Source organism: Salmo trutta, chromosome 32 (genome assembly GCF_901001165.1).
Source record: "Salmo trutta chromosome 32, fSalTru1.1, whole genome shotgun sequence".
In the NCBI taxonomy this organism is placed as follows: domain Eukaryota; kingdom Metazoa; phylum Chordata; class Actinopteri; order Salmoniformes; family Salmonidae; genus Salmo; species Salmo trutta.
In genome coordinates this window covers 17,041,738-17,063,325 of record NC_042988.1, presented here as the reverse complement: position 1 = coordinate 17,063,325, position 21,588 = coordinate 17,041,738, and the positions used below count along the sequence as shown (strand labels likewise).

The window sequence follows — 21,588 nt, the reverse complement described above, 5'->3', positions numbered from 1 at the left end:
AACAGCTGGAAAATTCCAGAAAATGATGTCATGGCTTTAGAAGCTTCTGATAGGCTAATTGACATCATTTGAGTCAATTGGCGGTGTACCTGTGGATGTATTTCAAGGCCTACCTTCAAACTCAGTGCCTCTTTGCTTGACATCATGGGAAAATCAAAAGAAATCAGCCAAGACCTCAGAAAATAATTGTAGACCTCCACAAGTCTGGTTCATCCTTGGGAGCAATTTTCAAATGCCCGAAGGTACCACGTTCATCTATACAAACAATAGTACGCAAGTATAAACACCATGGGACCATGCAGCCGTCCTACTGCTCAGGAAGGAGACGTGTTCTGTCTCCTAGAGATGAACGTACTTTGGTGCGAAAAGTGCAAATTAATCCCAGAACAACAGCAAAGGACCTTGTGAAGATGCTGGAGGAAACAGGTACAAAAGTATCTATATCCACAGTAAAACGACCAGTAAAAGAACCTGAAAGGCCGCTCAGCAAGGAAGAAGGGGGACAAAAGATTGTCAGAAATGTCCTCTGGTCTGATGAAACAAAAATAGAACTGTTTGGCCATAATGACCATCATTATGTTTGGAAGAAAAAGGGTGAGACTTGCAAGCCGAAGAACACCATCCCAACCGTGAGGCACAGGGGTGGCAGCATCATGTTGTGGGGGTGTTTTGCTGCAGGAGGGACTGGTGCACTTCACAAAATGGATGGCGTCATGAGGGAGATTATGTGGATATATTGAAGCAACATCTCAAGACATCAGTCAGGAAGTTAAAGCTTGGTCGCAAATGGGTCTTCCAAATGGACAATGACCCCAAGCATACTTCCAAAGTTGTGCAAAATGGCTTAAGGACAAGAAAGTCAAGGTATTGGAGTGGCCATCACAAAGCCCTGACCTCAATCCTATAGCGTTTGCGAGCAAGGAGGCATACAAACCTGACTCCGTTACACCAGCTCTGTCAGGAAGAATGGGCCAAAATTCACCCAACTTATTGTGGGAAGCTTGTGGAAGGCTACCTAAAACGTTTGACCCAAGTTAAACAATTTAAAGGCAATGCTACCAAATACTAATTGAGTGTATGTAAACTTCTGACCCAGTGGGAATATGATGCAAGAATTAAAAGCTGAAATAAATCATTCTCTCTACTATTATTCTGACATTTCACATTCTTAAAATAAAGTGGTGATCCTAACTGACCTAAGACAGGGAATTTTTACTAGGATTAAATGTCAGGTATTGTGAAAAACTGAGTTTAAATGTATTTGGCTAAGGTGTATGTAAACTTCCGACTTCAACTGTATGTGCAGTACAGAGTTACCCATGCAATGTCAAGCTCTTTGAGACCTGGTAAAAAAGCCACTCAACCATTCCTTGAAATTACAATATTGCTTCTCTTCACCTCTGCTGGAAGGTTCCACTGGGATCTGGAGCCGTCTCTCAGGTAGTAGTACGTCTTTCCTTCTTGATCCACAGACTTGAGCCACTGCCAGGATACACACACACACAGGACAAAACAGAATATGACACACATTGCATGGTTTCTCAAACCGCTACCCTTTCAAAGCACTGGTCCTCCATTCAATACACTTACCTGCTCCTGTGTGCGTTCGCTGGTGAATACGGTCTTCCCATCTGCCTCTATGGAGCGCTTCCAGCCCGCCGGGACACTGTCTAGAATGGCCCGGGGTATGACGGCCAGTTTAGCCTGCGGCATGGGCAGGAGGTCTTTGGGGAACACCGAGGAGGAGGTGTCTGGAGCTTCGTGGTCTTCTGTCAGGTAGTCTTCCTTTGGGAGAGGGGGCTGAGGAACAAGATTCGCAAATGCTTTTAAGATGGAACTCAAACTTAGTGGCCAATTTATAAAAAGTTTATGACATGGTTCATAACATGCTAGCGATTCTGCTCAAATGGCAAACGTTCTTAGTAACTTGGCTAGTAACACTTTGAGAATAAACAGAAAAAAGCATGTGTATGCCATAGCAGGCTTTAGACATAACTAGCTAATGAACTAACGAAACAAGACTCCCTCAGGACCATGAAGCAGATGTTAATGCGCTGGTGTCTGACAGAGACTGCTTTAGCAGTCAACAATCCAACAACACTTTCCACGGTTCTGTATTTTAGAAGCCTTATCTGTTGATGAGCTTGAAACAATGGCCATATCAGTCAAATAAAGCATAAGCTAACCCCTACCGGTCCTCTGTCTGGGAGCTTCAGCACAGGAGGCTCAGTAACAGGAGAGGAGGGGGCGATGGGCTCCGGAGCTCCCCAGGACGTGGCCCCAGAGGTGGGGTTATAGAAGTAGTTTCGACCGGTGGTCTCATCCAACACCTGTTCCCAGTTGGAACCCTGGGATGAGGCTGGTGAGAGGGCCGGGGACAGGGCTGGGGACAGGGCCGGGGACAGGGCTGGGGACAGGGCCGGGGACAGGGCCGGGATAGCCAACGCCTCCTTGGGCAGCTCCATGTCTGTGGAGGGGAGGCTGCTGCGGGGGTCGGCCCAAGTGGTTTGGCCCGTGGCTGGGCGGTAATAGAACTCTTTCCCGCTGTCCTTGTCAGTGTGCACCTGCCATCCCTCCTGGGTAAGGGGCAAGTCAGGACTCAAAGCTACTAACGGAGGGGATTGTGGGATGTTTTTCTTCAGCTCGGTGACATTGGCGTAAACAGCAGTGTTGGGGCTGGCATTCTCCACCTGGAGACAGAGATGGATGAGAGGTCACAGGTCAGTCATCAGGAATAACATGAGGAAGAAATATTTCACCCCCAGTCCTAAATGGCCAGCGAGCCACCAGTCAATAATATCTTGTGCTCTATATGAACAGAGTACCGACTGCCTGCGTAGTACTCCCCAACCTCACCTTATTTGCAATGAAGCCAATGGCCCCATCAGCCTCTATGAGAACAATCAGTGAGAATCTCCACAACACAAAAGACAGAGGGGAAAAAAGTTATCTCTACCTGCACCACCCTTTACCCATCAAGTAACAAAGCACTGACTTGGGATCAAATATCATTCTCCCAACCCCTTTGTTCTAATGGGCTGAGTTACCCAACTCATCACAATATGCCCATTCTTACAAAGTGCATGCATTTAAAGAGCTATATGTCGATCTCGCTTTTGAGTGTTTTGTTTTTCTTTCTTAAAAGAGTACAGACAACATCAACATTCAACTCTAAGCTTTTTTTCAGTTTTAGTGGAAATGGCCATATGTCAGTAATATCTGCATCCAAAAAAGTGATCTGTCCTGTTAATGTCTTTCCCGAACATACATCTCAGGGGTGTGGAAGTGAAGAGCAAAACATTCTAACTCAAACAGAGGAGATTTCCACCACGTGGAGTGGAGTAGACCACAGGGAGCTGTGTGGCAGACCGTCACTTCATAGACAAACACAAGCACATTTCAACATGAGCCAGACATGATAAAAAGCTATAAAGACTGGGGAAGTTTGAACGATAACGCAGAGGGGTGTCACAGCTAAATACAGTACTATAGGCCACATTTACATTTGAGTAATTTAGCAGACACTCTTATCCAGAGCGACTTACAGGAGCAATTAAGATTAAGTGCAGACAGATTTTTCACCTAGTCGACCTTTCGGTTACTGGCCCAACCCTCTTAACCTCTAGGGTACTGTACCTGCTGCCCTCACATGTAGGCTAAGTACTGCTGGCATAGAATTGAACATGTAATTCAATTGGCACAGACACAAAAATTAGGACTGGCTGAGTGAAATGACCATGAAGTCTTAGATTAGGGGTCATGAAGGAAAATACCATAATTGGGACGCACACCCTTAGGTACTTACCTGGGAGACACCCAGAAAAGTCACAAGCCTGTGCCTGAAGCTACGGCAAGCCTTGAAGATCATGTCGGTCATATTCCCTGAAAAAGGCACCTCTTCGAACAACGTAATGATCAAATATGTTGCATCCCATCAGGGATATAACATTTTAACTAGTAGATCCAAAAGCAGAAGTATTGGCAAGGACATACCACAGGTTTTTCAGACCATGTACCAGTTCCTTCTTTTGATTACTACCTGGTTTGAAGAGGGGCTTTTTTTTTGCTTTGAATACATTTTTAAGAAACACTGAAAAAGCCAGAGACCAGGGAATAACTGTCTTCGGGTTGCCCAATTCGCACCTTGTAAAACAGACATTCTTCATGAAAAAATAGCTTTAAAAGAAAAGCCTGGCTCAGAGGTAAGGTTTCTTTGGTATCGGCCAGGCTCTTCTGTGTACCACACATGGACGTACACTGGCCTGAACACACAGACAGACTATACCGACCTAAATACTTGCAAGAAAAACACAAATAAGATACATGGCTGGGTGGAGGGAGTCGACTGTCCAACTGTCATTTCCTCTCAAAATGGGCTAATGGAAGTTTTGAACATAAACACACATCCCAGTTCAGTTGTTTTGTTTGTATACTGCTTACAACATCTGGGCCGTGAAGTACCTGCGTAATTCTTATTCAAGTACACTGCTCAAAAAAATAAAGGGAACACTTAAACAACACAATGTAACTCCAAGTCAATCACACTTCTGTGAAATCAAACTGTCCACTTAGGAAGCAACACTGATTGACAATAAATTTCACATGTTGTTGTGCAAATGGAATAGACAACAGGTGGAAATTCTAGGCAATTAGCAAGACACCCCCAATAAAGGAGTGGTTCTGCAGGTGGGGACCACAGACCACTTCTCAGTTCCTATGCTTCCTGGCTGATGTTTTGGTCACTTTTGAATGCTGGCAGTGCTTTCACTCTAGTGGTAGCATGAAACGGAGTCTACAACCCACACAAGTGGCTCAGGTAGTGCAGCTCATCCAGGATGGCACATCAATGCGAGCTGTGGCAAGAAGGTTTGCTGTGTCTGTCAGCGTAGTGTCCAGAGCATGGAGGCGCTACCAGGAGACAGGCCAGTACATCAGGAGACGTGGAGGAGGCCGTAGGAGGGCAACAATCCAGCAAAATGACCTCCAGCAGGCCACAAATGTGCATGTGTCTGCTCAAACGGTCAGAAACAGACTCCATGAGGGTGGTATGAGGGCCCGACGTCCACAGGTGAGGGTTGTGCTTACAGCCCAACACCGTGCAGGACGTTTGGCATTTGCCAGAGAACACCAAGATTGGCAAATTCGCCACTGGCGCCCTGTGCTCTTCACAGATGAAAAGCACAGGGTTCACACTGAGCACATGTGACAGACGTGACAGAGTCTGGAGACGCTGTGGAGAACGTTCTGCTGCCTGCAACATCCTCCAGCATGACCGGTTTGGCGGTGGGTCAGTCATGGTGTGGGGTGGCATTTCTTTTGGGGGCCACACAGCCCTCCCTGTGCTCGCCAGAGGTAGCCTGACTGCCATTAGGTACCGAGATGAGATCCTCAGACCCCTTGTGAGACCATATGCTGGTGCGGTTGGCCCTGGGTTCCTCCTAATGCAAGACAATGCTAGACCTCATGTGGCTGGAGTGTGTCAGCAGTTCCTGCAAGAGGAAGGCATTGATGCTATGGACTGGCCCGCCCATTCCCCAGACCTGAATCCAATTGAGCACATCTGGAACAATATGTCTCGCTCCATCCACCACGTTGCACCACAGACTGTCCAGGAGTTGGCGGATGCTTTAGTCCAGGTCTGGGAGGAGATCCCTCAGGAGACCATCCGCCACCTCATCAGGAGCATGCCCAGGCGTTGTAGGGAGGTCATACAGGCACGTGGAGGCCACACACACTACTGAGCCTCATTTTGACTTGTTTTAAGGACATTACATCAAAGTTGGATCAGCCTGTAGTGTGGTTTTCCACTTTAATTTTGAGTGTGACTCCAAATCCAGACCTCCATGGGTTGATAAATTGGATTTCCATTGATTATTTTTGTGTGATTTTGTTGTCAGCACATTCAACTATGTAAAGAAAAAAGTATTTAATAAGATTATTTCTTTCATTCAGATCTAGGATGTGTTGTTTAAGTGTTCCCTTTATTTTTTTGAGCAGTATATAAAGTAAAACACCAGAACACATTGATACACACACACCTCTATGTCTGAAGGTACACTAACATCTAAAATACACATGTGCACAATGAGAGTATTAGTTCTGTGCTGGAATGATGCTGTAGCAGATAGTGTGGATAGTGTTTCCTTGTTCTGTGACATCACCTTCTCTGGGACCTGAGGTGTCTGTCAGAAGCTGTGGTTCCCTGGTTTGGTGGTACCTAAAGGTCAACCTGTGATACGCGAGTCTGCCCCCTGTTCATGTCCTATGAACAGCTGGCATTGATTGTACAAAGCATTAGGAAATCCTGCGATTTCCATGACATAGACTGACCAGGTGAATCCAGGTGAAAGCTATGATCTCTTATTGATGTCACCTGTTAAATCCACTTCAGTCAGTGTAGATGAAGGGGAGGAGACAGATTAAATAATGATTTTTAAGCCTTTAGACATTTGAGACGGATTGTGTATGTGTGCTGTTCAGAGGGTGAATGGGCAAGACAAAATACTTAAGTGTCTGAATGGGGTATGGTAGTAGGTGCCTGGTTTGAGTGTTGCAAGAACTGCAACGCTGCTGGGTTTTTCATGCTCAACAGTTTCCTGTGTGTCAAGAATGGTCCACCGCCCAAAGGACATCGAGCCATCTTGACACAACTGTGGGAAACATTGGAGTCAACATGGGCCAGCATCCCTGTGGAATGCTTTTGACACCTTGCCATCCATTTCCCAATGAATTGAGTCTGTTCTGGATAAAGGGGGGTGCAAATCAATATTAGGAAGGTGGGTATGTGTGTGCATGACGCAACAGATGACAACATCATAAAAAGAACTCCAGACTCTTGTACCAACATAATTGTTTTGTTATTCAAATGGTACCTCCGACAGACACACCCTAGAAACCACCTGGGTTACAAAGCTGCAGGCTAGAGGTTGATACTCACAATCCTAGAATCACTATATAATAATCACTATACAGTCCTGCTTCATTAGACAGAGTAATAAACGCTACAAATCAATAAACATGCCTTGGGCAACGCAGAGCATTGGCAGCAGTAAATATGCAAGCAAAACTAAAAACAAACACTCACTCACTTTCAGGTTTCGGTTAACACCACCTGATAAGTTCTTCTTTGTGGTGGGAGAGTTGTCTTTGGAATGTGGCAGTGACTACTGGCTACACATTCAGGTTAAAACATCAAAACCTGGCTGTGGAAAGCCCCAGTTTTTCTAAAGAAGATATTAATGAAGCCCCTCTTCCTTTACAGTAGCAACACAACAAGTGCAGGTGCGTGTAGCAGAAGAATCTAAAATGATATTAATAACAGATGCGTAATAGTAATAAAAGTGATTGTGGTGATGATTATCTTTCAATCAACCTGGAAGCACATTGTTTCTTATGCACTAAAGCCTCCAAGCTAAATAGCATACCAGCCTCCTCAAACCAAACTAAATGGAAAGGATACCAGAATGACTGGTTCACACACAGCAACGTGAACATTTTCTGCCAGTCAGCAATACCTGTCATGCCAACCATTTGTTTGGAGTCAAAGTGGATAGTGGCAATATAGTGACTTTTTGTAATCTCTCTAGGATAGGTCCTACTGTCACAGAAGGAGAAGAGATAACACACCTTTACATCAGATTATGTTCCTGGCTGCGTGTATCCAAGCAGGTTATGGTCAAGTATTAACTTTCTGCTTGTGACTCATTGTCAATGATTTATATCTACAAGCAATGAAAACCAAGATGGCATTCCTCCCTTGTAGTTTGACCCCTTCTCCCTGGCAGGGCTGGGGCAAACCTTGTCATGCCCATCATCATAATATTATCACACTTACAATTACATCAAGCCTTTTGACACTGCATAAACAGGACCAAGGAAGTCAAAGACAATTACAGATGTACATACTGTACCCAATGTGTCACTTATGATAACGTAATTGCGTATAATGTGCCAGAATATTCTAGAAATTACAACTGATTGACACTTTACAGTTTAAATGAACTACAACTGATTGACACTTGATGGTTTAAAATGTACTATTGTAAAACCACTGTAGTGGAATAGAGATACACTGAGTGTACAAAATATTAGGAACACCTGCTCTTTCCATGACATAGACTGACCAGGTGAATCCAGGTGAAAGCTATGATCCCTTATTGACGTCACTTGTTAAATCCACTTAAATCAGTGTAGATGAAGGGGAGTGGACAGGTTAAATAATTATTTTTAAACCTTCAGACAATTGAGACATGGGTTGTGTATGTGTACCATTCAGAGGGTGAATGGACAAGACAAAAGATTGAAGTGCCTTTGAACGGGGTATGGTAGTAGGTGCCAGGAGAACCGGTTTGAGTGTGTCAAGAACTGCAACGCTGCTGGGTTTTTCACTCACATCAGTTCTTTATGTGTATCAAGACTGGTCCACCACCCAAAGGACATCCAGCCAACTTGATACAACTGTGGGAAGTATTGGAGTCAACATTTTGGGGCGGCAGGTAGCATAGTGGTTAGAGTGTTGGGCCAGTAACTGAAAGGTTTCTAGTTCGAATCCCCGAGCTGACAAGGTAAAAATCTGTCGTTCTGCCCCTGAACAAGCCAGTTAACCCACTGTTCCCAGTTAGGCCGTCATTGTAAATAAGAATTTGTTCTTAACTGACTTGCCTAGTTAAATAAAGGTTAAAAAATAAATAAAACATGGGCCAGCATCCCTGTGGAATGATCTCAACAGCTTGTAGAGTCCATGTCCTGATGAATTGAGGCTGTTCTGAGGGCAAATTAGGAAGGTGCTCCTAATGTTTTGTACAGATTGGAACTATATAAGTCGGCCCGTGTGGCTCAGTTGGTAGAGCATGGTGTTTGTAACACCAGGGTTCGATTCCCACGGGGGACCAGTACGGGAAAAAACATTTATGAAATGTATGCATTCACTACTGTAAGTCACTCTGGATAAGAGCGTCTGCTAAATGTAAAAATGATAATCTCAGTCTCGCTCTATACTGTTTTCATCTTTTTTTTACCCCTTTTTTGTCCCCAATTTCGTGGTATCGAATTGGTAGTAGTTAGTCTTGCCTCATCGCTGCAACTCCCGCACGGACTCGGGAGAGGTGAAGGTCAAGAGCCATGCGTCCTCTGAAACACAACCCAACCAAGCCGCACTGCTTCTTGACACAACACACATCCAACCCGGAAGCCAGCCGCACCAATGTGTCGGAGGAAACACCGTACACCTGGTGACCTGGTCAGTGTGCACTGCGCCCGGCCAGCCAGAGGAGTCACTAGTGCGCAATGAGACAAGGCTATCCCTGCCGGCCAAACCCTCCCTAACCCGGACGACGCTGGGTCAATTGTGCGTCGCCCCGTGGACCTCCCGGTCGCGGCCAGCTGCAACAGAGCCTGGGCTCGAACCCAGAATCTCTGGTGGCACAGCTAGCACTGCGAGGAAGTGCCTTAGACCACTGCGCCACCCGGGAGGCCCTATACTGTCCTCATCTTAACTCTTCGAACGCTCACTCAGCATTGACCTTAGAAATCAGATGAGGTGACTCAATGCTGCATGGCAGTGAGTGCCACATGGTTTACTGGTTGATGTCCCTTTCCCTTCAATCAACAGTGGACTCACTCATCAATTCCTCATATTGATAAACTGAAGAAAAAACAGCTGACACTATCAAGATCTAAATAGACAAGAGTTATGGACCCATATTCAGCCTGTAGATATTTAGAGTAATAGTAAGTAGCCTATAGAGCATGACATAAATACCCCTCTACAGAACAAGGATATAATGGTCTGGGCTAATGCATAATCACAATCTATACCTGAGCTATTTTGCATCTGAGGGTCAAACACTATGTAGGTCAGAGGTCATTGACAGACACTGTGGTCTATGTCATTTTCATGTACAAATATACAGTATATTGACAAGATAAGTCAACTGGAGGAAGGTAATGTTTTCAAAAATGGAATGTGTGCTCAAATAATACCAGGCTATTGCCAGTGACCAAAATTAAATTTGATAGAAATGAACGCTTACTCTGAATCACTGTAATTTACACCACATGTATAATACATGTATTAAAACTGTTACAGTTAGTAGCTATTAATGCGCATAAAATCCTATTTAAACAGACCAAAACCTCAATCCAAATCTAAACAACAAATGGAGCCATCATCGACCATTAAAAGGGCAAATTACCTGTTTAAAGTTTGTTTGGTTAATCTCAGGCTCAATGTAGAGTAGACTATCTTTCAAATATATAATTTAGAAGTTATAGACTTCAGCTTTCCCTTAATAATCCAGTTTTAAAGTACAGTATTCACCTCACTATTCCACACTGTACACTCAGGCACTCCATGCCTTGTCAGGTACGCTACAGTACAGGTTAAGCCACTGCCTAGCAGCAGCAAGTCTTGGGAGTGGTTGCGATATTCCTCAGTTTAACCGTCTCTTGCCTGCATAGATTGCGAGCGCACATAATGCACAGAATGCTGCCAACACAACACTGATACCTTGCATAACTAAATAATAACGTGTTAGAAATCATGTAGTTGAGAAACACTGAAGGGAGTATCTTTACTCAATCGCCTGTTTACATTTTGCCAATTAAATCATTATTTCATGAGAACATTTCAGGATTCAGGAGCTCTGCAAACAGTTCTGCTCAAAAACTTGAGTGTGTGTGTCAGTGTGTGTGTGCGGCCTGGCGTGGCATGGGGGCTAGCCTATTGGAGCGGAGTATGGAAACATGAGTTTGTGTGTGTTTGTTTCCAGTTGTTTGGGGCGAGCCTTGCAGCCCTACAGTACAGGAAAGGGCTCCTCCTTTGTTTTGTAAACACACAGCACAGCGGCCCAGGGGTGCTGCTAACTGGGTACTATGGCTGGGTGGGTGTACCTCATTTCTACCAGCATGTCACATGTGCAACTTTACTCCACACACAGAGATGTGTACAAAGCTCTCCCTCGCCCTCCATTTCGCCAATCTGACCATAATTATATCCTGCTGATTCCTGCTTACAAGCAAAAACTCAAGCAGGAAGTACCAGTGAATCTCTCAATATGTGGCAGGGCTTGCAAACTATTACGGATTACAAAGGAAAACCCAACCGCTAGATGCCCAGCGATGAAAGCCTACCAGACGAGCTTAATGCCTTCTATGCTCGCTCTGAGGCAAGCAACCCTGAACCATGCATTAGAGCACCAGCTGTTCCAGGCGACTGTGTGATCACACTCTCCTTAATCTTTTAAACAGGTCAATATTCACAAGGCCGGAGGGCCAGATGGATTACCAGGATGCATACTCAACGCATGCGCTGACCAACTGGCAAGTGTCTTCACTGACATTTTTAACCTCTCCCTGACCGAGTCTGTAATACCTACATGTTTCAAGCAGACCACCATAGTCCCTGTGCCAAGAATGCCAAGGTAACCTGCCTAAATGACCACCATGAAGTGCTTTGAAAGACTGGTCATGGCTCATATGAACTCCATTATCCCAGAAACCCTAGACCCACTGCTTAGTCCACTCCTTTACTCCCTGTTCACCCACGGCTTCGTGGCCATGCACGACTCCAACACCACCATTAAGTTTTCCAATGACACAACGGTGGTAGGCCTGATCACCGACAACGATGAGACAGCCTATAGGGAGGGGATCACAGACCTGGCAGTGTGGTGCAAGGACAACAACCTCTCCCTCAACATGAGAAAGACAAAGGAGCTGATTGTGGACTACAGGAAAAGGAGGGCCCATTCACACCAACAGGGTTGTAGTGAAGCGGGTCGAGTGCTTCAAGTTCCTTGATGTCCACATCACTAACAAACTATCATGGTCCAAACACACCAAGACAGTCATGAAGGGCGCACAACAATGCCTATTCCCCCTCAGGAGACTGAAAAGATTTGGCTTGGGTCCTCAAAACATTCTACAGGTGCACCAACAAGAGCATCCTGACTGGTTACATCACCGCTTGGTATGGCAACTGCTCAGCATCTGACCACAAGGCGCTACAGAGGGTAGTGTGTACAGCCCAGTACATCACTGGGGCCAAGCTTCCTGCCATCCAGGATCTCTATACCAGGTGATTCTTTTTTAAAAACAATATTTTACCTTTATTTAACTGGGCAAGTCAGTTAATGTAACACCCTGGCCATAGAGAGGGGTTTTTTGTTCTTTATTTTGGTTAGGCCAGGGTGTTACATTGGGTGGGCGTTCTATGTTCCTTTTTCTATGTTTTGGTATTTCTTTGTTTTGGGCCGTGTGTGTGGCTCCCAATCAGGCACAGCTGAAGCTCGTTGCTGCTGATTGGGAGTCACACATAAGGAGCATGTTTTTCCTTTGGGTTTTGTGGGTAATTGTTTCTGTTTGAGTATTTTCCTAACAGGACTGTTTGCTGTCGTTTTGTTCATTTTGTAGTGTTCTCTTGTTTATTTGAATTAAAATTCTAATGATGAGCACATCCTCTGCTGCACCTTGGTTCCCTCTTACAGACAGCCGTTACAGTTAAGAACAAATTCTTATTTTCAGTGACAGCCTAGTGGGTTAACTGCCTTGTTCAGGGGCAGAACGACAGATTTTTTTTTTTATCTTGTCAGCTCAGGGATTCAATCTTGCAACCTTCCAGTTACTAGTCCAATGCCCTAACCACTAGGCTACCTGCCACAAAGTCAGAGGAAGGCCCTAAAAATGATCAAAGACTTCAGCCACCCAAGTCATAGACTTGAATTCAGCGCATGTGACAAATACAATTTGATTTGATTTGTATCCAATACACTCACTGAGTGACAGAAACAGAGAAGTGCATTTATTGCTTAAGAGCTATAGAAAATGTTATAGTACTGTGAGTGAGACATGATCAGATGATCGAAAGCTCATTGAGTCATACTGCATGTTACATCCTGTCCAATATGTATGTTGCTAATTATACCTCTACCACAAAGCATCTAGCAGTTATTTATTCTCATGATGTTGCAGTCAGACACAGGCTACATTTAGAATTACTTAGCTATTAAGGCAAGAAAAAAAGTTCACGCTCTCATGACTGTCTACACTTGAGTTTATTTCCAAAAATTTTTATTAATAGATTTTAGATGTGTATGAAAATGTGTTTTTTTTTGCTAAACGTTATACAGTATATCCATTCTTTAGCCGGAATGGAATGTTCGTATCCTGTATATTTTGACTGTGATATCTGGTTGTCTCACCTAGCAATCTTAAGATGAATGCAATTACTGCAAGTCACTCTGAATAAGCAATGACTAAACAATGTTTGTATATACTGATGTCACGAATGTATCATTTGTACATTTCTTTATACAACATGTAGTTATTTGTTATATTTAACTGTGTAAAACCTAGCTGTACTACTTATCTGAGAGTGAGGTGGATATATATTTTGCAAAAAAATATGATTATTTGTCTCTCTGAAATGAAACCATCAAGTGATAGATAACAAATACATGTCTGTCATTTAACAACCCCATGCCATGATTAGAGAGTGAAAAAACAATCTCTTTCATTATTTCTTCAAACAAAAGCTAATTTACCAACATTTCTGAAAATGGATATAGAGCGTAACGTTTTTAACTCATACAGCTTGGGTGGTTTACAATAGTGAGTTATCAAGTTAAGGGGTGCATACCTTAAATGATTTGGATGGGATAGTCTTTATGAATGATGAATGGATTCAGAGGTTGACCGACTCATTGGCTGTCAAGTTATTAATATAATGTCTACTACTCCAAATGTTTCCATGCTTCTCAGCCATGATAAATGATAGTTTAATTCTACATGTTACCTACAGTTCAGATTCCATATAACAAACATTATTGTTTATTGTTTATAACTGTAAGTAGAACCTATATCAAGTCACTTGACGAAAGGCCACAGAATCAAAAGCTGAAACCTAGGAATCACACAATGTTTATTTTGTGTCAAACGCAAAGAGGTGAACAGACACAGAATGTGGCTGAAATCCAATCGATTGTTATTGTGCAGACATGCATAGAGTCCTTTTTAGTGAGTGGCCATGTTTTAAAGACACTTTAGTTTGTTTCTTACTGGAACTCTTCTGTGTACCTGCTTAAATATAACAGAAATCAAACTGTGCAGGTGAGAATGAAGCAAATACCTCTAAAATAGTGGAGGCTGCTAATAAGGGCCAGAATGGAGTGAACAGAATGGTATCTAACACAGGGTTTTCATGGGTTTAATACCATTCCATTAACTCCATTCCAGACATTATTAGGAGCCATCCTCCACTCAGCAGCCTCCACTGCAGTCTAAAAGTATTACTATGTTGACTAAAATGTAACCCAAGGTTACTAATCGTTGTGCAGGTTCAGATATTCCCCAGTAGTCTATAGGTGTGTGGTGACATGTCTCAGTTCTGCTCAAAATGTATTCAGTGTCAACCAGTTTTGTAACAAGAAGTGTCAAAAGTTGAGTAGTCAATAAAAAGATAAGATATTGAATACATAGGATGGTTACTTGTGAATAACTTTACACAGATAGTAGGCAGGACAAAGAGCATTACACATATTCAACTGTCAACTTAACACTGGTGCAGCAGGTTCAACATAAAATGCAGATTCAATTTAAAAAAATTATCATCAGAGAATTTAAAACAGGCAGGCAATAATGACTCGAAAGTCAAACATTAAACTCATTTTTATTATATTTAAACTACATTAGTACAGCATGAACTTTGAACTTACCCTGGCTCTATCTATCGCATTCTCAGTGTCACCAGATCACGAACTTCTGACATAAGTGCCTGTCAATTGTAATCCGAACTCGACAAAACCACGGGACTCCACTTTTGACACCTGAATAAGTTTGTCTCTTTGCGCCTATGAGCGATCTGAAGCCTTTGACCCTCTTCTCTGCACAGCATACTTGTGTCTGAGCGTTGTAATTGCATGGTTCCTGCATCATAACATATCTCCCTTCCCAGTCAGATCCAAGCCTGATAAAGTTCCTTTGGGAGAAGAAGTTCAGGCTTTCTGAGGAAAATGTGTATTTCAAAGTATCTTGCCCCATAAGTGAATGTGCTGTTTGACATGTCTTTTGTCATGTTGTTTCAAGTGACAACATTAGACTGCAGTGTAATGCATATCATCTCTGCAGTTCATGTAAAGCGGTGATTCAGGATAGCTTATAAGTTATTTTAATGAACAAATTAATGTGAACATTTTTATTTCAGAATCTAGACATTCTCCATATGTTAGAGCACACTATAAAGGAGGATAATGACACCAAGATGTTGTCTGTATCATGTACGGTTCACAGATCATAGGGTCTTACAGGAGGCATGTATAGGTCTAAAATGGCCTAAAATGGCCACTTTCATCATGATTTTCCCAAAAAATTGTTTGTTATACAAATGTAAAAAGCATGTTAAACATCCTTCCCCTGAAGTTTCTATGCGAGATCTGCCAAAACAATCTCTTTGCAAGATCACCCCCGCTGGCGTGGAATCGCCCACTGAACAAACCCTGATCTAGATCCTCCCTAATCCTTCTCGTCTCTCCTATAATTTTCCTATTACTCTATCTGAGCTAAAAACATGTTCATGCACTTTTTACAGCTCTTTAAATCACTGTGAGTGTGTGGTATAACCAGAGAACTTTTACATTTTAATATTGTTTGAAAAGTTGAAAAGCATCCTGGATTGATTCCCCTCTTCTCCTGGAGTCAAACTCACTACTTGCTGCCGCCACGGCTCAAAAAAGCATATTCTCCGTTGACGTCACCTCAGCAGTGCCGCCCTGTAACTGACCCTCTTTTCCTTTGTCTTCCATGGTTTCCTCTGTCCTTCCTATTTCATTATCTCTGTGGCCAAAGCATTAAACGGACTGGCCACAACCTCATGACTAACGCTAGCAGACAGAACCTCATGTGTTTCTCCTGACTATTGTGTGTGATGTCACTGACAGCAGTGGTCATGCTGATCACCATTGTATTCCTGCTCTTTTTCTTTTGAACACACTTCCTTCACCACTATTGGCAATTGAGGAGTCACAGATTCAAGACTGAACTATAGCTATAGTCTCCTGAGAAGTTGAACTTGTTTCAAGTTTTAACTTGAATATTTAATTGCATTCGTCACATGCTTCATAAACAACAGGTGTGGACTAACAGTGAAATGCTTACTTAAGGGCCCTTCCCAACAACGCAGAGAGAAAGAAAATAGAGAAATAATAGAAAAGTAAAAAACGTAATAATAAAAGTAATAATAAATACATAATGAGTAACAATAACTTGCCTATATACACAGGGTGCCAGTACCGAGCTGTCGGGAGCCTCATGAAATGGGTTTCCATGGCCGAGAAGCCTAAGATCACCATGCGCAATGCCAACCATCGGCTGGGGTGGTGTAAAGGTCGCCGCCATTGGACTGTGGAGGAGTGGAAACACGTTCTCTGGAGTGATGAATCACGTTTCACCATCTGGCAGTCTAACGGACAAATCTGGGTTTGGCGGATGCCAGGAGAATGCTACCTGCCCCAATGCATAGTGCCAACTGTAAAGTTTGGTGGAAAAGGAATAATGGTCTGGGGCTATGCCCCTTAGCTCCATGGTGTGGGCTAGGCCACTTAGCTCCAGTGAAGGGAAATCTTAACGATACAGCATTCAATGACATTCTAGATGATTCTGCGCTTCCAACTTTGTGGCAACAGTTCAGGGGAGGCCCTTTCCTGTTTCAGCATGAAAATGCCCCCGTGCACAAAGCGAGGCCCATACAGAAATGGTTTGTCGAGATCGGTATGGAAGAACTTGACTGGCCTACACAAAGCCCTGATCTCAACCCCATCAAACACCTTTGGGATGTATTGGAACACTGACTGCAAGCCAGGCCTAATCAGTGCCCGACCTCACTAATGCTCTTGCGGCTGCATGGAAGCAAGTCCCTGCAGCAATATTCCATCATCATCTAGTGGAAAGTGTTCCCAGAAGAGTGGAGGCTGTTATAGCAGCAAAGGGGGGACCAACCACATATTATTGCCCATAATTTTGCGATGAGTTACCACATACTTTTGGTCATGTATTGTGTGTACATATAACTAGGAATATTATGCCCGATAAAAACTGTAGCAGCGCATGCGAGCCAACAAGTTTGTGCAAAAAGGGTCAATGCGGATAGTCCGGGTAGCTATTTGGTTAACTATTTAGCAAACAATTTAGCAGTCTTATGGCTTGGGGGTAGAAGCTGAATATGTGGATGTTGCCAGGAACTACCTTGATTTTTTAAACAACATTTAGTTGCAGACAGTGCCTCCCTCTGGTATCTTATGCAATGGAGGAAAGAAAATGTCCACCATCTGTGAACAGGTTCTTCTGTACCCTGCCCACAGTGTTAATTGTCTGACTTGATATGCTATTCCAACTATTTGCTTGGTCTTTGTAATTGCTATGTACAAAGCCAATGAGTGTCTGTCTATCTGCCTGCCTTGCTGTATAGCTCGATGGACAACTCCCCCACACTTCCTCCCATTCTTACTTCCTTGAGACAGATGGTACGGAGTATTTGCCACAAAAGGAGGTCATATTGTTCATTTTCATGTTTGACCGTTGGAGCCTCACAATATGAAAACATGATCTCTTCTAAACAATGTATTCATAAAACAGCTGTATTTTACCATACAGACTAATCCAACATGTATCCTATAATAACTAGCCACTTCCTACGGAAGGGCCTCCCAGATATTAAACTTCATGGGATACTATTACTCTATGAACTGTAAAAGGCCCTGTAAAGTCCCATGTAATGAAGGGCCTCACCTTTAATCAACAGTCATCCCTTCATAGGCACATACATAGTGTGAGGGAAAGACTGTGGCCCCAATGCGATCAAATAGGCAAATCACACTGCAGGTTCACTACTTACAACCGCTTTACAGATAATACTTTTACCTGTGTCTGTGTTGGAGATGGAGAAGTGGGAGCGATAACAGGTGTAGGTTCAGCCACAGCAGCAGGACTCACTGTCGGGGCCTTCTCCACTATTATAGGGGACTCATCCAGCTTCAGGTCCAATATGGATTCATAAATATTCTCAGAGTCGTCCTTTGATTCATCTTCAGGCTCCACACTAGATTTCTCCTTTTCTCCCTTCTCCAGCTCCAGAGGACATTCCGGCTCTTTCAGAGGTTCCTGATGGGGTATCCCGCCACCGGTGACCTCGGCATCGGGAATGATGGGCCTCTCTACTGGGATGGCCTGGGAGGGCCGTTGGAGGGGGTCAGCTGGGCTGAAGCTAGGGGCTCGGGGGTTTAGGGAGAGAGGCTCCTCCTTTAGGGAGGAGCCGAAGAGCACACCGGAACTCAGGCTTAATTGCTTCTTGTGTTTGGCACTATTGTTGGCTTGAGGCGAGGGCACTGTTAAGGGAACCTCAAGGGCAACGTAGGAATGAAGGCCTGGCAGAGAGTCGTTCAGCCCGCTGCGCTTCAATGCCCCGGGAGACGGGTCGTGGAATTCTAAGGGTACGCCAAATGTGGACATGCGGTGCTCAGTCTTCTGATGTCTCTTCGGGGAGCGGAGGCGGATAGTCACCTCATTTCCCGCCCTCGTTTCTGTCCGGTCTGGTACGGAGTGCTTTGGGACTGGCACTGGCACCGGCGCAGGAACCGGGACCAAATCGGGACTGGGTGGGTCAGCAAAGTCCAGCGGGGATGGGAACTCTGCGGGGAGCTCCTTGACGTATTTAGCAGGTATATAGAAGGGCCTTGCTTGCTCGTTCATCCTCACATGCCACCAGTGGTCGTTGGTCTTGGCCAGCAGGATGTAGCGTTCGTTGGGCTTGATGGACACCAGGTCCCCGTCGCGGCCGGTGTACTCGTACTCAAACTCTACCAGCACCAGCCCCATGTTGCACACCAAGGAGGACATTGTGGCAGCGTGGTGGCCGTGTCAGTGTCCGTTGTGGCCACCCACCCCCTCCCTTTCCCCAAAGACAGTCAAGGCTCCACTGCAGCCCTCCTAAAGGGAACAAGAAAATATAAAAATTGGTTCACTACATTACTCATACTTTACAAAGGTATTGCATTACCTTACTGTTCTTGTAAATATACAGTATGTTCTGTACATATACAGTTGAAGTCGAAAGTTTACATACACCTTAGCCAAAAACATTTAAACTTCGTTTTTTTTTTTTACATTTAATCCTTGTAAAACTTCGCTGTCTTAGGTCAGTTAGGATCACCACTTTATTTTAAGAATGTGAAATCATAAATAATAGTAGAGAGAATGATTTATTTCAGCTTTTATTGCTTTCATCACATTACCAGTGGGTCAGAAGTTTTCATACACATAATTAGTATTTGGTAGCATTGCCTTTAAATTGTTTAACTTGGGTCAAAAGTTTTAGGTAGCCTTCCACAAGCTTCCCACAATAAGTTGGGGGAATTTTGGCCCATTCTTCCTGACAGAGCTGGTGTAACTGAGTCAGGTTTGTTGGCCTCCTTGCTCGCAAACGCTATAGGATTGAGGTCAGGGCTTTGTGATGGCCACTCCAATACCTTGACTTTCTTGTCCTTAAGCCATTTTGCCACGACTTTGGAAGTATTCTTGGGGTCATTGTCCATTTGGAAGACCCATTTGCGACCAAGCTTTAACTTTCTGACTGATGTCTTGAGATTTTGCTTCAATATATCCACATAATTTTCCCACCTCATGATGCCATCTATTTGGTGAAGTGCACCAGTCCCTCCTGCAGCAAAGCACCCCCACAACATGATGCTGCCACCCCCGTGCTTCACTGTTGGGATGTTCTTCGGCTTGCAAGCCTCCCCCTTTTTCCTCCAAACATAACGATGGTCATTATGGCCAAACAGTTCTATTTTTGTTTCATCAGACCAGAAAGTACGATATTTATCCCCATGTGCAGTTGCAAACCGTAGTCTGGCTTTTTTTATGGCTGTTTTGGAGCAGTGGCTTCTTCCTTGCTGAGCGACCTTTCAGGTTATGTTGATATAGGACTCGTTTTACTGTGGATATAGACACTTTGTACCTGTTTCCTCCAGCATCGTCACAAGGTCCTTTGCTGTTGTTCTGGGATTGATTTGCACTTTTTGCACCAAAGTACGTTCATCTCTAGGAGACAGAACCCGTCTGGGAATGTGTACATTAGGTCATTCCAGTTGAAGCACCAACACTACAGAATATGTGTTCAGCAAACACGGCAGATCTCTCAATGGCCACGACCCACGCCCATTGTCAACAGATAATGTTTAACTTCAAAGATTACCCAGCTGCCAAGTGGTCACACACACACTACCAGTAGATATAAAAGCTCTATATCATGACAGCACATAGATCACTGCTTGTGACACATCTGGACATCTGCCAATCCAGCAAATGTGGAAATGACATGTCATGATAATGCTGTTCTCCATTTAGAAGTTTCATATAAGTCCTTTAAGGAAGTTGGTTGGAATGCATTTGATTTGGTTGATATGCATGTCCATTTTAGGGCTTAAAATGTACTGTTTTAAGCCCTAAAATGGACAAGTGTTATGTCATATGTTCCCTTTTAGCTTTCCTAAATGATTGTTCTGACTATGCATGTCACCAGATTGCGTTAGCCTGTTAAGCTAAACCCTAAGTATTATCTTGGGGAGCCAATGCAAGTATTCAGGTCTCTGCCAAGGTTACTCATCACACAAGCGTAGTCACCTCTTGTTGCACTAACTAGTTTGGTAGAGTATAATGTAATTTGGTAGAGTATGGTGTAATTCGGTAGAGGATGATATTTTCATGGTGTTGGTCATTGTAAATATTACAGATTTTCCCTGACTGGTGAAAAATCACAGCACCGGAAGCGTTTCCTAAGCTTTAAACATCCTATAAATACCTTCTGTCTCAACTCTCCTTTCCTCTGCGGGTTTGTTTGTCCCTGTCAATCATTTGGCTAACCCTTATTTTCAGGACTTTAATGAATATCTGCATTGCTTGATTTGCGAGTGTGACAGTTTAGTGGTAGTTCCTTCCTCTCTATGGGCTGGCTGGGCAGGGGCGTACACAAAGAGAGAAGCAGGAAAAAGTTGTGTTGTTCTCAGCAACATGCCAAAATATATCATAACACCGACCAGTCCGTGGCGGGCTAGACATCATGAAACAGGATGTGCTCGCGATGGAAATCGTTCCTCATCACAGTTCTGGGAGCAGGATACCCTACACTAATACCCTTGTACTAACTGTAATCCTTAGGGGTCAAAACTGACCTTAGATCAGCTGAAAGGTCACATGCATGCACATACAATGCACGCCCACACATGTGCATAAACAGACCTCACAAAAAATTCCATATCCATTGTGACATTTGTGAACTCATAATAGCCTGTTTTGGTCTTGTCTAAGAGTAGCTTACCGTGATGTGTCAAAGTGAGAACGAGTTGACCTCTCTCCTCAAGGCCAATTTAGAGCCGTTAAAACATGTCGTCATAGAAACCAAGTGAACCTTCTTTCTCTCACATCTTGAGAATATCACACAGACACACACTCACACACACATATATGTCTCTCTTATCTCAGACCACAGCGCTAAAACCACACACTGTCTACCACTCAAGGAAACACAACTCTATTTAACTT

At 43.8% G+C, this 21,588-nt stretch overlaps 1 protein-coding gene across 1 annotated transcript in view; it reads right to left on the bottom strand.

The window, feature by feature from the left end:
- The window catches only part of LOC115171270 (rho GTPase-activating protein 27), a 33,564-nt gene that overhangs the window by 8,173 nt on the left and 3,803 nt on the right, over positions 1-21,588 (bottom strand). The window contains exons 2-5 of the mRNA XM_029727922.1: positions 17,911-18,975; positions 2,193-2,690; positions 1,591-1,800; positions 1,399-1,482 (exon numbers count right to left, since the gene is read on the bottom strand). Coding sequence (XP_029583782.1) covers positions 1,399-1,482; positions 1,591-1,800; positions 2,193-2,690; positions 17,911-18,885 — 1,767 coding nt within the window. The 5' untranslated portion in view covers positions 18,886-18,975. The remainder of the gene's footprint in view (positions 1-1,398; positions 1,483-1,590; positions 1,801-2,192; positions 2,691-17,910; positions 18,976-21,588) is intronic.